The sequence below is a fragment of the Ascidiella aspersa genome, chromosome 9 (assembly GCF_963924565.1).
Source record: "Ascidiella aspersa chromosome 9, kaAscAspe10.2, whole genome shotgun sequence".
NCBI classification, from domain to species: Eukaryota; Metazoa; Chordata; class Ascidiacea; order Phlebobranchia; family Ascidiidae; genus Ascidiella; species Ascidiella aspersa.
Genome location: NC_139455.1, coordinates 20,394,246 through 20,411,898, shown reverse-complemented (window position 1 = coordinate 20,411,898; position 17,653 = coordinate 20,394,246). Strand labels below are relative to the sequence as shown.

The 17,653-nt window shown below is 35.9% G+C and overlaps 1 protein-coding gene across 1 annotated transcript in view; it reads right to left on the bottom strand.

The window, feature by feature from the left end:
• LOC146133510 (phospholipid-transporting ATPase ABCA3-like) overlaps positions 1-14,394 on the bottom strand; it is a 30,184-nt gene extending 15,790 nt beyond the window's left edge. Inside the window, exons 1-13 of the mRNA XM_083397772.1 lie at positions 14,323-14,394; positions 13,101-13,217; positions 12,476-12,593; positions 11,046-11,219; positions 10,342-10,409; positions 9,458-9,571; positions 8,907-9,068; positions 7,970-8,099; positions 7,141-7,295; positions 5,392-5,547; positions 3,227-3,407; positions 2,660-2,742; positions 1,386-1,582 (exon numbers count right to left, since the gene is read on the bottom strand). Of these exons, the coding sequence (XP_083253898.1) occupies positions 1,386-1,582; positions 2,660-2,742; positions 3,227-3,407; positions 5,392-5,547; positions 7,141-7,295; positions 7,970-8,099; positions 8,907-9,068; positions 9,458-9,571; positions 10,342-10,409; positions 11,046-11,219; positions 12,476-12,593; positions 13,101-13,217; positions 14,323-14,394 (1,727 nt within the window). The remainder of the gene's footprint in view (positions 1-1,385; positions 1,583-2,659; positions 2,743-3,226; positions 3,408-5,391; positions 5,548-7,140; positions 7,296-7,969; positions 8,100-8,906; positions 9,069-9,457; positions 9,572-10,341; positions 10,410-11,045; positions 11,220-12,475; positions 12,594-13,100; positions 13,218-14,322) is intronic.
• Positions 14,395-17,653: the final 3,259 nt, after the last annotated feature.

Sequence of the window (17,653 nt, the reverse complement as noted above, 5' to 3'; positions counted from 1 at the left end):
AAAGTGGGTTGAACCAGGCAAGCTATCATAGCGATTGCGAAATACGCGAGGCTGTCAAATGGGCCAAAAACGGAAATTGTAACAAACAACACATAATTTCAGCGTTTGCGTATACCTCTTAGAACAGAAGTTCTTAAGGGGGGATTCGCAATGTGAGAACACTGATGAATAGGGCGATTATTTTTTGACTTGTCAAAAAAGTCAAAATTTTGTCAAAATTTACACGTTAGGTCAAAATTAGTCAAATTTTTTTAAGTCAAAATCGAATAAAAATGCACATAAATGGTTTACAAAATTAAAAAAAAAACTATAGTCAGCTTTTTAAAATTGGTCGTTCATTTTTTTTTTAATTTAGCGTTCAATTTAAAAAAAAATAGTTTTGATTTATATCCAAAGTCATTTTAACTGTATTATATCATCATTAGAGCAATATACGGCATAAAAAACGTGCGAATAACGACGCCAAGATTATTTAAATCAGTGTATTACTAACAGGTCAAAATTTTGTCAAAATAAATTATTTTTAAATCAAAATTTGCAAAAATTTTAACTTTTCAGGTCAAAATTTCTTAAATTTTTGGTCAAAAAATAATCGCCCTACTGATGAATATTTTATTACACTAAGCCCCATCGTTTTTATGTTTGTGTCGTTTCGCTTGGCAATTCCTTATATAGAATATGCTTTTGTCAGTGGTGGATCAATGGGAAAATGCAGCGGGATGATTGTTAAATGTAACCTTTTTAATGCTTTACCCAAATTATTTACCGAGCAAAGTGCTAATTGTGTTTTGAACAATGCGCCAGGTGATTTCCTAAATCGGTTCTCCGAAACCGATGCGCCGAGGTTATACATCGCATCTGGAAATACTTTTTTGCGTGCGTTCCTTTGTGGTTCAGGGGAACAGACTGAAGAGCGCATAGTCTCACGGTGCCCCATGTATCGCCCACCAAATGGGTTAAACGGTTAGACACGCCTGGACGATCAGTCTATTACAGGGGTTCTTAAATTGGGGTCCACCCCTTGGGGGTCCGCGAACTAGTTTTAGGCAGTCCATAAGGGTCAATTAAAATATTAGTCATAGTAAATTATTTTGAAGTATTAAATTTTACAAATAAACAGTGTTGAATTAAAAATAAAACGTTTGAAAACAGACTGTATTTAGACTCTATTTCACTTTCACATTTTTGGACAGAAATCAGCCTATTTACGAACTATATTTGTATTGTGACGCCATTTTTTGACGTCATTTTTGAAAAAAAAAAGAATTTTAGAGGTCCGCGGCATAAAAAGTTTAAGAAACCCTGGTCTATTAGCTGGCTTTTCTGCCCGGAGCTCTGAACTAAAATAATAAGATCGCAAAAAAAAGAAGAACGATCGCGCGTACCTCAGGAAGACCTCTTCCAAGGTGGTGACCGTGGCGCCGAAGTTGGTGATACCGAGGCTTCCGGAGCGCTCCTCCAGGGACTTGAAGAGCAGCGGGAACCGGGATGAGGAGTTGAAGGGAAGGAGGAAAGAAACCTCTCCACCGGCGGTCCGCTCCAACTGACACTCGGGAACAAACTCGTGGAAGAAAGCGTCCAACTGCGGGATTTCGGATTTTACGCGTTTTATTTCACTTTAGGGATGTCCGATGTTACTTGTTTTATTTTTTTATTTTTTTTTTTTTGCATTTTATTTTTTTTTTTTTAATTTTATTCAGATACCGATAACCGATATTTTGAGAAAAACATATCGCGATCCGATCCGATCCGAGATTAAACGACGTCATTACTATGTTTAATCAAATGAAATGAAAACGTTTCAAAGGTTATTAGGAAAAACTTGATTGGGCGTTAAGAAGGTCAGTACACTCCCGTTATTAAACCTAGTATATTTTAATAAATTTATATTTCCATATACAATCGCTCGTTGGATCGTTATCGTGCTTGGAATTCCTATATTAATTCGGTATCGGATCGGCACCGACACCACCTTATTTTAGTATCGGACGAGTACCGATATCACCTTATTTCGGACAAGTAGCGACAACCCTAACTCACTCACTGATCAGTAGTAATATCGATAAGATTGTAGTTTTGATACTCTTAGGCAATAGGATTAGAAAATTTGAGCAAAAAAAGTTTACCAAAAAGAAATTAGAGCAAAATGCGACTGGTTTTGATCTAATCCAAAATAAATCGCAAATAACTTTACCGAAAATGCTTCTTTGCCCTACGGCATTTTTGCTCTCTCAGTCGGTCAAAGGAAACTAATACAGTTATAGACGAAAAAAAGGGATCAATATTAGAACATGAATATATCCCAATCACATACTTATAGGACTACGTTCGAATTAAACTAAATTTATCGTAAATTGTTCAAATGTAATTATAAAGATGCTTCAATTTGTATTTGTAATGTAATTTAAAAAAACTGAAATGCTCTAATTTTAATTGTAATCTATTTTAAAAGCAAAAATTCATCTAGCTGTCCAAGCCTGCTAGGCTAAATTTGGTGCCAACAGGATATCATGTCATGCAAATAGATGTATTTTTAGCCACGGTTTTCGACCAAGCTTAACGTTACTTAAAAGGTAAATTTCTCAGAAATCAATGACAAACAAAAGTTAGAGTAGCTATAGAAAACAGTTTTACTTCAGTAGAATAAACTTTATTTAACCTTGTTAATGTCACAGTCTTGGTTCTTTGTCAAAATCGCGTGGTAGCCGACGCCGAACTTGTTCTTCAAAAACACGGAAGAGCCTACAAGCATTCAAGAGATTTTTATAATAAATCCATTCGTGTTTAATAACGGTGCTGTTGTTTTCTTAGACGGTTTATCACTCATGGGCGTCGAAGTTGTACCAAAGAACGAAAAACACTCACACACCTGCGCTCAGCAGCTGGGCATATTATTACCTCAGCATAATAAAACAACATGTCGATGGATTCATTTCGCTTTTTTGTGTAGACTCAGCCCTATTTGTGTGGTTCTGAAAATGGTGTACAACAGTGTATAGCCGTCTTATTTCGTATTAGCGATAAAACAATTTTACAGAAATCCTTTTGTAAACGATCTAAAATCAGAGTAAAGTCGCAAACGGTCCTAAACTAGACTAGAAAATAAGGTGCACAGAAGTGTGACCGGGGATGACTTTTCGACAATTTTATACAGTTGGCAATAACAGTGCACTTATTCTTTTGGATGTCAAACCTATCGTAAAATAAATGGGGACTGGAGATGTACCTGCGCATCTGAGCTTGCCGTCGGCCATGATGGAGATCCGATCTCCGAGGAGGTCGGCCTCATCCATGAAGTGCGTGGAGAGGAGCATGGAGCACTTGCTCCTGTACTCCTGCACCACCTCCCAGATCGCTCGTCGAGCGGCCGGGTCCATCCCTGAGGTCGGCTCGTCCAGGATCACATACTAAAAAGAAGTGTTGTAACTGACCGTAAGTCAATGACCAATTACTAGACTTAAGTGCACTTAAGTTTTCTAAATGTTTCGGACAAATGACTCGGCTATTGCGTCAAATTACTTGAGTTGAAATTAGGTGTTTTTTCGTACGTATTTTTTTTACAAAATAGGATTCAGTGAATTTAAAGAATATTGCGGTTGTGTGTAACTCACTAGTATACGGTGTAAAACATAAGCGCTTTGTAAATATAAGCCTCAACACTTTAATTTGCCCCATTATGAAGTGAAGTTCTTTAATATAAAGTTGTCAATTGTTTTTATTAGGGTACACTATGCACGGATCTGCAATGTAGCTTGACAATAATTTGCAAAGCCAAAAATATCGACATTATCTTGACTACGACGTTTCGATACGAACTTGTATCATCTTCAGCTAGTTTGACTAGTTAATTTTGACTTTGTAATTCATGATCGGGCCACATTATAGATCCGTGTATAGCAGTGGTTCTCAACCTGGGGGTCGCAAGGGGTTGTCTAGGGGGGTCGCCATGTGGAATTCCATAAAGAAAAAAATTAAGAATTAGGCAATATGAACTAAAAGTTTAGCACTATAAACGAAGCAAAACCAATTAACTTTGTGTGATTTTTGCTGCAGTGAACCTGTCTCGTTTATGACGTCACCATTACACTTATCAATTAATGAATCAAACGTAGTTTCAGTCTAACAATGTCTAATAAAAATTAATAAACGCTTAAAGTTTGAGCGAATGGCCTAAAATTAGGACGATGAACTGCTATAAATTGAATTAAAACGACAAATTGTCCTAATTTTAACTGCTTTGCCCGACGGTTTGTAAATCATTCTAGGACAATAAGCTTTCTGTCCTAATTTAGCCGAATTTATTTGAAACATTGTGGGATGAAGTAAAACCACGGGCTCACGAGGCCTCCAAACTTTGTTTATACCAACTTTAACAACATAAATACGATTTTGATGCGTATTTCTACACTAACTCTGGGCAGCACGAAAGCGTCAGGTCAGGTGTAGTTTAGGGCGCTCTATAGTTCCAAATTGAAATCTAGGCCAAGTTACATTAAATTTGTGCTAGTTTTACAATAGGTTACAGGCAAAGTATTTCTATTTTTCAGCGGCATCATACGTTTTTACATAGCCTTTTCCAAAATATCCACAGAATTTCAGTAATAAATTTTGGTGTTGCAATTTTGGCAAAAGGAAATAGAATTTACAGACAGCTTTACTATTGCACTGCTGTTAACGACTATCCACTCACCAAGAACAGTTATCATCATTGATTCCCTTTGGTCTCGCACTATAGGTGCATGCTAAATATGATTTTACCATACCAACAATTTCATACCAACAATGTCCAAATCCTAAACCAAGCATCTGGTAACCCGGGCTCAAACCGTAACTTTAGCTTGTTATACATAGCACATTTTAGCCAAATTTTGATACAATCCTAGACTACATTTTTTCCTTATTTGAATTGTACCAATTTTAAAATGTGTTTTTTATTTACTCAGGTTTATGTATCATACACTATAATTGGAGGGTCGCGCAAGTTATCGAAAACCTAAAAGGGGTCCCGAGAACAAAAAGGTTGAGAACCACTGGTGTTTAGTGTACCCTACTATATTGGCATCCATTACGGTATAGCATTTAAGCCTCAATTACGAAAGCTGGAACATCTGCAATTCAAAGCAGTGCAACATGAAGAATCTGTTCTGTGTTTTATTAGTTTTAACTATACTATTAGGTAGCCCGTAGGTGCTTTAATATATACTATTTTCAAGACTAAAAATCGTGACCCACCTGCAGGGTATAAAGTATTGGATGATCAAATAACCAACATGGGTTCATTACCTAACTTCACGAGTGACAACACAACTAAAAGCGGTCAACAGTCCAAAAAAAGAAATTTCGCGTCTCAACTGTTTAACATACTTTTAAACCACTTAAAATTCAAGTTACCTTCGACCCAGCTGATAGGGCTATTCCGACACAAAGTTTTCTCTTCATTCCACCGGAGAGGGTGTGTGACTGGGCGTTGGCCTTGTCATCCAGCTTCAAGCTGGCACGCATTTGGTCGACGCACTCCTTCGCCTCTTGCCAGTCCATTCCCTTTAGCTGCAAATAAAACAGATAGAATAGTCAGCGAGAAACGATAGGCAGAGTTGAAAAGAAGGTTAACAAAGTCAAAACGCGAACAGAATGAGAAAGCAACGAAAGGGGTGAAAACAGACTTGGACAACTAGGTAATTCTAGTTTATCATTTAATGAATTGGAGCACAATGCGGCTAATTCTAATTAAACTAATTTGTGAATGACTTGGGTGCCCTAATCTAGTTTTAATCTAATTCAGATTTCACCAAAAATGCTACTTTGTCCATCGGCATATTTAGTCTCTCAGCCAAAACATAGAGAAGTTGAATTAAAACACTTTGGTCAAAACGACCTGTAGTAGGTGATTTGTACACTCTGCCTGCATACAGGTTATGCTAAAGCGTATAAAATTTGCAAACCAAAAATTTACCATTCACATTCTTATTGTAGTATTTTGCAATTTAAATTAAATTTATTGGGAATAATTAAGTGTAATTCTACTTGAAATTCCAGTTGAAATTGGTTGTTTTAAGTTATTCTAATTCTATCTAATTTGAGAAAACTAAAATGATCTAATTCTAATTCTAATCTAATTTGAAAAAAACTCATATGCTCTAATTTTGATTCTAACCAAATTTTAAAAGCAAAAAATTAAATCAAGTCTGGTGGGAGAGAACGTGAAAAAAAAACGGGATTGTGAAACAGAGGGCCAAGAAAAAGAGAAAAAATAAAAGAAAGAAAAACAGAGCAATTGCAATTGGGTCACATTTTATTGACTACATAGGAAACGTGTACAGAAGAGGTGTGGAAACCCAATGTGTAGCAAACTTGTTCATTTCATGATTTTCAACACTGTAGATGCGCCAAGGATGCAATTTCACCATAATCATTAAACACTAATTGTCTACAATTTTAAACTATTGTAAATTCTATTTATTTTCGCGCATCGGACCTTTAAAAGCATTCCGTCAAATAAGGACTAGAAGCTTTCGGTCACTTTATGGAAAGCCGATTCAACTTGTATCATCGTGTCAACAGCAGTTTACCAGGGATGCGAAGCCGGTTAAAAATACCCCGAGTCCGACTCGGCCTAAAAAATAATCCTGAGTCGGACTTCCGAGTCCCGAATCCGACTCAGACTCTACAGCAGGGCTACTCAACTGGCAGACAGCGGTCCGAATGCGGACCTTCTGTCTCAATATTTATTTGGCAATGCGATTTGATGAGTTTTCTCTTGACAAAAATTGTTGCTGTTCAGTGAAAACCCCTTTTTAGTAACGGAAATTACATAATTCTTAGTTGAAGCGACTTATGTAAGTTATACCGTATTACATTTTGTATCACTGTAAATTATTTCATGAGAGTTATAACGGACCTCAGCAATTTTTTTTAAGTTTTGTAACTGGACCTTTGCTAAAAATATTTGACTAGCCCTGCCCTACAGCCTGTATTCCGCGAATTTACATAACTAAAAAGGTAATAAGAATATCAAATCCCATACAGAAGTAGGTATCATTTTGAACGTTTCGAATAACTCTTTATTCATATTCAACATCTTTCACAAAAATAACGAAAAAAGTGCGAAAATCGCAAGTTACACGATCGAGCCTGGCTTACCCTGGCGAAGAAGAAGAGATGCTCGTCTACGGTGAGTAGGTCAAAGAGGATGTTGAACTGGGGACAGAGGCCGAGCGACTGACGAACTCCGCTCATATCGTCGGTGATGCTGTGACCAAGTACGTGCGCCTCACCAGAAGTTGGCGGAAAGAAACCTAAAACGACGAAGAACAACAGTTATACTTAGTTTAGCTGTGATCGCGGCAGCTTTGCTATAAACAGTATGCTAGACCAGTGCTTCCCAACCAGTGGGTCGTGAAGCATTTCTAAATGTTACAGTTTTTCTATTAGGTCGTCAAATTATTGCATTATCATTACGTAACAACAATATCACAAATACGTAACAATTAAATGTGTTTGGTCGCATTAACTATTCCAATACGTACGCCAGTGGTAAATAAGCAGGTTTGATGTAACTTAAAGCGTTTGGCCATATCTCATTGTGGGTCGCACAATTAAACTTACATTAAATTTGGGTCGACAACTAAAAAAGGTTGGGAAGCACTATGCGAGGCCAAGGTTGCCATACATTTTCATGGAATAAGTACAAAAATTTTCAAAAAAGCAATTTTGAAGCTCTAAAATTGGAAATGTTTTGAATATAAATCCAAAACAAAACAGTTAAAATGCCATGTTCAACACAATACAAAAATAGTGTGGAATCTGTTTTACTACGGCACTTTCAATGCCCATTAAACAAATTCAATCACTATTCAAATACGTTAAAAACGTTGTGTTTTTCAAAGATTTTTTTAATATGCAATTCTTTTAACATGTTGCATTTTTTGGTGTGTAAATCAAACGACAATCAAAATATTTTTTAAGATACCGGTCAGCATCGACATGGTTGTGGTCTTGCCGGCGCCGTTGTGGCCCAACAGAACGTTGATCTGTCCCTCGTACATGTTCATCGACAGGTCGTTCACTGCTTTCTTTACCGTTCCGTTGCTTAAGAAAGTCTGCATGGGAATAGGGGCAATCAGATAGGAGGTTAGCGGTAAATCAATGGGAACTTTTTAGATGTATCGTAAAAGTTCGATATGTTTTGGTAAGAAAGCTGGTTTATGTGGTTACCGACATTTTCAAATATTTTTGTTGTATATTTAAGGGCTAAGGCGCACAAGTCCAACATTATCCACAAGACCATAAAATGATTCGAAAGGGCCATTAAATGATTCGAACTATTAGTTTATCCCCCTGTTACTGTTATTTACGAGTTAAATAGAAAAAAATACGATAAAATAGTAAAAATACACCATGTAACTGTACAAAGCAACTCAATGCACACTACCTTTGCTGTTTTCGATATATTTTTTAAACGTTTTCGCAAAGCGCTTTGTGGAAAATTGTTTCATAGAAGATCTGAAATATTTAGTTCCATCGGATATTTAGTTCCTTGTCGATTTGTATATAATGGTAGTAAAGTAGTAATTTAAATCATTCAGCAACTCCTATTTACTTCTCAAGTTGTGTTGTTTTTTATTATTATCTATTTACTATTATAGCTATTTTATCGAGTTGTATGTTGAATGAGTGTTTGTAGCGTTGTATCATGTGATTTGGTTTTATAAAGATAATTGGGACGTCATAAAAATCTACAAAAAAAACGAATTAAAAATGCTCATCATACGCTTTTACCAACACGCGCTTAAAGGCATAACTTAAAAAATAAAAATCGTGTTTCGCAACACGCGGTCGCCACCCCTACTTATCACGACATCGCGGTAAACAGCGATGGAGGAAAGAAAGCTCGTAATCGGACTCGCCTTGCAGAGATTCTTGATTTCAACAATTTTTTTCAGGTCGGTTGGCTCGTCTTCGAAGAACTTGCGATCGTGTTCGTCCCTCTGTTGGTCGCCACCTTGCTCCACGTCGGTTCGGCTCGAGGCAACGGAACGAGCGATTGGTTGCCCGAGCCAGTAAGACTTCTGAAGACGGGAATAGTGCGTTTGTTTGGTCGGTGTTATTGTGGCGCAATTAATTAGGGGTTGTTGGCCTTTTGGACTGTGTGCTGGCACAAGGTCGCCACACAATTTTATAAAAAAATCCTAAAATTCGACGTTTTTTTTAATATAATTTAAAAACAAAACAGTATAAATGCCATGGTCAACATAACCAAAAAACAACATTTTAACGGCACTTTAAAAAAACACATATCTTGAGCTGAACATTAAAGCCTATTCATAGACCTTCTGGAAATACTGTTTTTAAAACACTTTTTAATTTGTAAGTCAAATAAAAGTGGAATGCATATTATCTTGCCGAGTTCACTACAGTGAAGGGGGTCTTCAAAAAAAAACACGCGAAAAAAACTCACCGAAACCGGGAAATACCACGGTTTGGGAATTCCGTACTCGCCGGGACGCACACCTTCCACGTAGCAAGTAAGGACCATGTAGAAGAAGCAGTCAAAAATCAGCATGGCGAACACCTGGATACAAAGCACTATCAAGCGGCTATCTAATTAAGTGGCCTCCAACCTTTTCATTACCCGACCCAAATTTAAATAAACTGAAATCGGCGTTTACATTCGGCCCCAGTTTGTTTTCAGATAAGTAATGCAACTAAATAACACACGCGATTGATTTTAATTATTATGGTTAAATTGTACACGAGTCAATAGAACTGTGGCTACACATGTGCACCAAAATGACAAGTTTAAATTAACACTCGGATTTAACTTTTAAGGCCCGTTTACACTACAGCTGCACTGAGCTGCGCTGGGCGTAATTTGCATTTAAATTCTATTGTGGCGAGCGTTTCACGCTTTGCTAAACTCAAGCCCCGTGCAGCAGCTGTAGTGAAAAAATTTCCACGCCCAGCGCAGCTCAGTGCAGCTGTAATGTAAACGGGCCTTAACAATGAAACAACTTTTTTAAGTTGTTTTGAAATTTTAAATACAGTCGCTGAAACCGAGTGCAATGAAAATCAGTAAAACTGCGTGAATTGGTGAATAAAGGTGACCCCATAAATGGTTTAGGTGACCTCACATGGAGTTGGCGACCCATATTTTACATACCACTGATCTAAATGTTTACAAATCATACAACATATTGTTGCCCTTTAGCAATTAACCTTTAAATTAAATTAAAAAAAAAATAACTTAAATTACGAAAAATGCGTTTTGTCAGTCATAAAGAACTAAAAACGTTTAAATAAAATTAAAATTTTACTAATATGGATAGTTTTAAAGGAGATTACCTCGAGCAACGTAAAAGTGTCGTCCACAGACGCGCTGTAAGCGAAATTGTTCCATTGGATACCAGTACCTTGAAACAAAAATTGCGCTGAACCGAAAAGCATTATAGACTTATTTATAAATTCTAAGCAAAAGATTTACCTGCTATTTAAAAATTTATCATATTGCCTAAACATTACGATTAAACTTTGGAGCATAATGGCTGGAGGTTGTAGTAAGACGTAATAAGAATATCAAAGTCCATACAGAAGTATAGGTATCATTTTGAACGTTTCGAAACGTACTTCTGTATGGGCTTTGATATTCTTATTACGTATTACGATTAAAGATTGTTTGAAAATCGTTTTGCTTTGATCAGCAAAAAGAAGCAGCGCACTTTTCCTAAAACAAAAGTTGACAATCACCTGAACTCCATTCTAGACAATATGCCATAACTTTATCATGCAAATATCATAATTTTATTAAATAAATACCATATTAATATTATAAACTAATGGATAGTGTGTATTCAAATTTGGAAGCATAGCTGCATGCCTGTTTGTAATAGGGACGCGTAATTCTCCTAAATAACAATATGTTAAGCGGCACACTTGACAATCTTTCAACGCACACAAGAGTACCAGGCACACAGTTGGAGGGCCACTGGTTTAAAAAGCCATATTCAATAGAAACTAAATTTTCCCTTGTAAATAAACCAACTGGTCACCTTTGCCTTCAAACATGGCGAGCAGTTGACAGCCGTTTGCCATGGCCACATTTGGAAGCAGGCAGGATATAACCTTTACGAAGTGGCTCAGCTGGTCGTAGCTATCTAGCATGAACAAGTACGGCATGTAGGTCAGACCGTACAGCACACCGCCGGCCGCTGCGCCTACATTGGCTGATGAAGTAAAGTTGATTAGAAAATGCCATGCTAAAACATCGGTAAGCACGGTAATATAGGACTCCAACAATGGTACTGCATTTAATTACACAGCATCAGGACCGGTTGCTTAAGTTTATCGTTAAATCTCAGTCAAACATAGAAGGGTGCTTCGGTATATAGCGGTGGTGTTCAAATGGCGGATCTCGATCCGGTTCCGGGTCTTTTTAACTTTTTGTGTGGATCTTCCTGTGTAGTCTTAAAAAAAACTTTTTGCAGTATTTTCGCGGTACCAATTAATGTAACTTGGCTTTTCTTGCTGACTGTTTTATCCGTCTAAATAGTCGTTTACATGTTTACTATTCGTATTTAGTGGATCATCATGTTGTCAGGTTTGGCTGCGGTGGATCATGGCAGAAATCATTTGAACACCCCTGGTATATAGGGTTAGAACTAAAGGAATACTCAAGCACCGAACGGACAGGTTTATGTAGAAAAATCACGCTTAAACAAAGTTTGGTTTGTGGTCATACGACATACGCCTTGTGCAACCTTTGGCATCCTTAAATTAACCAATATTTTTAAAAAATTGAAAACATTTTTAATACTATTGCTGACACTTAGTTGTCTAGTACAAATTATTTTTTTCGATATGGTTACTTATACATAAATGTTGAAACAGTGCATCAACCTACACCTAGGAGTGTCCGATAATTTTGGATCGGGGCCGATACCCGATGCCAACTGGTGGTATCGGTTCTCGTCCGATACCATATTATTATAAAAATATCAGCCTTGACTTGCAATAAAACGCAGCGCTTCTATACCTTGAAATGTAAATTTATCATAAAAATTGTAGGTAACAACTGGAGGTAACAAAACTTACTAATGGTGCGGCAAATTTTGGCGTAATAACCAATAATCGATTAAAAATTACCTTTAAACGTTTTAATTAGTTAAATTTTGATGGTTTAAATTTAATAATGACGTCATGGGGTATCAGATTGAAATGAATTACAATATTTTTAGTCCAAAATGTCGGGTATCCGTATCGGATAAACTGAAGTTCTACCTAAAGCCATACAAAAGGTTAAGGGTCGCGGAATGTTTTGTGATATAGTTAAAGTAATCCCAGCATCCAAACATTCGTATAGCGAAGAATCTTTTTGGCGATTTTAACAATCCTAGCGAACATGGTAATGGTAATAAAAGCGCTTAAGCCTATAAGAAATACATCCCCATTATACAAATATTGCCGGTTGGTCCAGACTAACCTTTCGAGAAGAAGGCAGACATGAAAAAACAAAGTGTAATGGTCGATGCAGCGAATAGCAATAGGAAGACGAACACCAAAGTGAAGTCACTGTACGTCAAAACACTTCCATATGGCGTCTAAAAAAACATTGTGGTGCTTAGAACGCTACTGATAAGAAAAATTGTATGTTCACCAATTGCAGCTACGCTTTTCAAGGCAGCATGACATTGAACAAAACTCCGGGGATATTACGTTTTAAACTTTTAGCGAAAATTTGGGCGCTGGTCTAGAATCCTATCACTTTTCGTCCGGGGTTTATATTGCTAATAATATCTGGGTTAAGGTGCGGGAATTAGCATTTTAGTTCGGGTAGGTCAAGTATTAATATTATATTTAATGTTTATTTCTTCCCAGCATTTTTAGTTTTGACAACTCGCTTCGTTACTCTAATAAAAGTGGCAGGATTCTAGACCAGCGCCGAATTTGCGTTTAAGCAAATGTCCAACTTAAATTGATGTGGCAATCACTTAAAGAGCTGTCCACAAATATACTTTTAACAGCATTGCTGTTTATTACTACTACATGATTTGTTGCAGCACAACAATGTACAATACGCAATTTTAACTCTACAGAAGTATTTATACCTGTACTGTATACAGCGCTGACATGGCTATGCAGGATATCGCTAGGAAGATAATATACTTGAGGAACCAAGCCGTCCAATGAAGCCAGCTGGATAAGCCCATCATCATCATGTATTCCTAAATGTTTGCAATGCTATTGTTTGGCTGCATGAAACTATAGGTTGCCACTTTCTTATGGAACATTGAGCCTTAATGGTGAAAGTGCCAATTAATACAAATGACGTTTTTACTTATTAAATGTACCGTGGTACCTTCCAAGAAGAATTAAAAACTACAACAGCATTAAAATAAAAAATCTGATTTAAAAAGGGCAGCAAAAATTCAAATTAACTTTAAGTAAAAAATAAACGACTTTATAGCAACTACAGTCAGGTATCCTTTAAAGCAGTGGTTTTTAACCGGGGGAGACGACAATTAAATGCCATTCATTATTACGAGAATGCCATCTGATAACCCTAAAAAATATCTGTTATATTATTAGTGAATGTTGTTGACAATGGATGATTAAACAGTTGAATAAACGTTGAATGTTTAAACAATCATAGGGACCCTTATACGGCAGTGCCTTCCGACCTTTTTTTGATCAGTACACACTTTTACGTTTACTAAAGAACTTGTGCATACCAGTTCTCGCAATTTGTCAAACAACCAAGTGAAAACTAACCTGTAATTCAAGTTGCAATTATTTATATTGCACTATGTTTATCCTCAGATTTAATATATACAGAAATAACAGGTTAAATAAGTGTTTACTGTAAAGCAAATAAACTATTAACAGGTTGAAAACCACTGCTGTAAAGCTAACAATTTTGGCTGCTGGTAAACAATGAAACACATCATTTTCACAAAAAATTTAAGGCTAAATCAAAATACTTATATGAAATTACTATAGTTTTTTCGACTTTTTGTAATTAATTATCTTAAATTTTTTTGTCTCACTTATGAAATATATCAGTTTGGTAAAGACCATCTAAATCTAGAGTCTAAAATAAATAAAAAAACAGTAAAAGAAACATAATTATTAACTTCAATATTTAGCTCAAAAACTTTTTTAAATTTAGCTTTCAAAGTTTAGAATTCTTTGTTGAATCGCACAAAAAATATAAAAATAAAAATCGTGATTTGTTTTCGGATCAGTGTCATTTAAGTAGAGGACAACTACCGAAACTACCAATTGAAACTGGAAAGTGGCTAAAGCTTACGAACTCAACTTTAACAATACCTTCATTTTAGACTCCTTTTCTTGAACCACACTCCGAACAATGACAAGGGAAGTGTATACAAAACTGAGCATTATCAGCATTGGAAGAGTCCTTTGTATTGCAACTAAAAACAACAGATAAAATGAGAATCACAATAAAGTTTACATCTAACTTTAATCTCATTTTTTCTATCCATTTTCCTAAGTTTGCTGAATAGGGCGACAATCATGTTCAACACTAAGCCTTTGTTTGGATTTAGACTATAGTTTTAATAATGCTTATAAATAATATTTTCCTAAATACTTATTACATACGAGGTTTCAACTATCGTACAGCTTGAGTGCTTCACCGTAATGGATACCAATATACCTGGGTACACTATGCACGGATCTGTAATGTAGCTTGATAATAAATTGTAAAGCCAAAAAGGTCAAGTATATCAACATCATCTTGATAATTAAGACGTTTTGATACGAACTTGTATCATCTTTAGTTAATTAACTGGGTTTCAACTTACTTATAAAGAAATCTTCAACATAAGGTGGATAGGGAAACTTTTGAACGGCAAATGTTGTCTTTGTATTTGTGGTGGTATTAGACGTTACTGAAGCAATTCCTTGGTAAATGGCATGTTGTAGAGCTAGAAACCCTGTTTAAAATAGAAAAGTGTTAGTGCTAACTTTTCACAATCGCATGCTTTAGTTTGACGGAGTAGAAAAATCAAAGTACCTATAGAGTAGGTAACATTTTGAACGTTTAAAGTACAACGTGTGGAAAATGAATGAAGAAACATATTTTAAAGGTTCAAATTATTACCTACTTCTATAATATATGGGCTTTAAAATTCCTACTCTGTCCCTCTAAAACCTCCAACCAATATGCTCCAATGTATCATTTTGTTACACAATATCTTAAATGCACCTTCTTTGAGGTATCCTGGAGGCCCCCCATCGTCAGAACCTTTTTCTCTTGGTCGCATAACTTGGAAACTCGGGTACAACAAATGAGTCATCCAGCGACTGGCTCTATTATGGAGCACAAATGATTGTAACATTGGTACGACACACTCTAGCATAATAAAATGCTGAACGTTTAAACCAGGGGTGACGAACACGTGACCGCGAAAGAATTTTGCGTGGCCCGCGAAGCATTCGGGTGAGACCATGGCAGTTTCGAAGTTTCTTTGACCCGCTTCTACTTTTTGCGATGCAATATCAAAAGCTGATAGCCGGATTGAATAACGCTTATATCATACAGGAATCGTAGAAATTGTTGTGTAGATCCATACAGTAACCATCAATCCAAATTTCTCATTGTGCAAAAAATCTCCTTAAATGTTTATTTGTTATTTCTTATTATTTCATATTTCAATATTGCGTCAAATAATTTCAGCTGTATGGTTCGCACGGGTTTTGATTAGTTTCATTTGATGAACAATTGTTTATGATTTTAACAGGTTTAATAGTATGAGTAAAAAGTTATGCGGCCCGCTTTCTCAGCGGTAATTGACAAAGTGGCCCGCGACAGCAAATAGGTCACCCCTGGTTTAAACTGTGTAATATTTCTTAAACATTTGAATCCCTTTTTAGAATAAATTACCACAATGTTATTCTACACGGATTTGTGGCCGTCAAAGCATAGGCATTTTATTACATAACTACATAAAAAATAAAACACACAAAACCAACCAGTTGATCTTGTATTTTTTTTTACTGCATTATTATGCTACACAAATATTACCAAATGCATAACTAAGCAAAATATATTTTGTTGTTTGTATTTACAGGGAAACTCTTTAGCTAAACATATTTTTAGGCAGTTAGATAGGAAGAAATAACCTAAATAAATTAGGTTTTAAAATGAAAAATTGCCTGAATATTAAATTTTTATTCGGTTTTGTGAACAATACATTTTGAAACGATTTAGTACAGTACAGTCTTTAAGTCAAGTCCCTGTCAAGCAAAATATTAAGTCAAGTCCCTGTCAAGTCATGATTAGGGTTTAGGGCAAGTCAATTCCAAGTCAAACCAATGATGTAAAAAAAGAAGGTTAAACCATATAAATTTGTAAATTACCCATGAATGAGCGACATATCTACTAAAAATATTGCACATAAAATATCCAAGTTTATTTAAAATTGTTTAATGAAATCACATAATTTCAACCAAAGTTATTCAATACATTGAAAGAAGTTAAAGAAGTCATTTGTCTGGAAGAAAGTCATTTGTCTGGAAGACTCAAAAGTAATTTTGTCCTAAATATAGAAGTCAAGTGGAATAATTTTGCCCAAAAAACTTTAGGTTTAGTCGAGTCTAATTATTTATAAACATCGACTTAGACACCTTTAGGTCAAGCCATTGACTTATTTCATTACAACACTGGCTTTATTGGTTTAATTTTTGTGTTTACCAAATAAAAATAAGATTTCCAGTACGGTTTAAAGTGCTTTGTTAAAATGTACTGATAACAAACAAAGTTCGGCAATCGTTGTGTCCTTTCTCCTAAACGAACAAAAAAAACCTACCCACTCAATGACCTCGCTGCATTTGAATTCAAAGGGTCAGAATGAAATCTGAGGGTTAAGCGAAGGTTGTCCGGGATGCTTTGCTCCCTAAGGTCGCCCTCAAAAATAGCACCAGCCAAAGTGTTGGCCAGGTTAGTTGTGTTTTCCATGTATTTAACAAAATCTGCTTCACTTGCAAGGGCTTTTACTACACAAAACAGAACAAGTGTTTATTTTTAACTGAACTATGGATCCCACACCTGTTAATTTTCTGCTATCTAGCCCAGTGGTTCTCAACCTTTTTAGCTTATGGACTGCTAAAATTTTGAAACAAATTTTTTGGACCGTTGAACCTGCAGAAATCAAAAACAACTCGAAATGTAATTACAACAAATGTAAAGCAAAGAATGGAAACTTTAATTTAATGAGCAGTTTGCTGCTATCTTTCTGCTATCTTTCTGATATCATACATGTTACATGCGGTTCTATTGAAGTTTTTCACATGCAACTGGTCTTAAAATTTAGAAAAAAAAAGTAGCAGCCTACTTTTGAACAGTGGGGACACAACACTTGCAGCATTGTGACGTTCCATAAAGTCCAAAGTAAAACATTAACTCTATGTTAAGTCACAATTATGTAACTGGTGAAGTTCACAATTTAATGGACTGTAAGCCTTCAACATCTTGCATTTTTCAATTGAGATGTAAAATTGTAATATGTTTGGCGGACCGGCGATTGAGAATAGGGGTCGACCGATACCGATACCCATGTTTTTATAATTTTGTCAACCGATACCCGATACCCGATACCGCTTTTTTTATATACCTAAGAAATGTTCAAAATTTGAA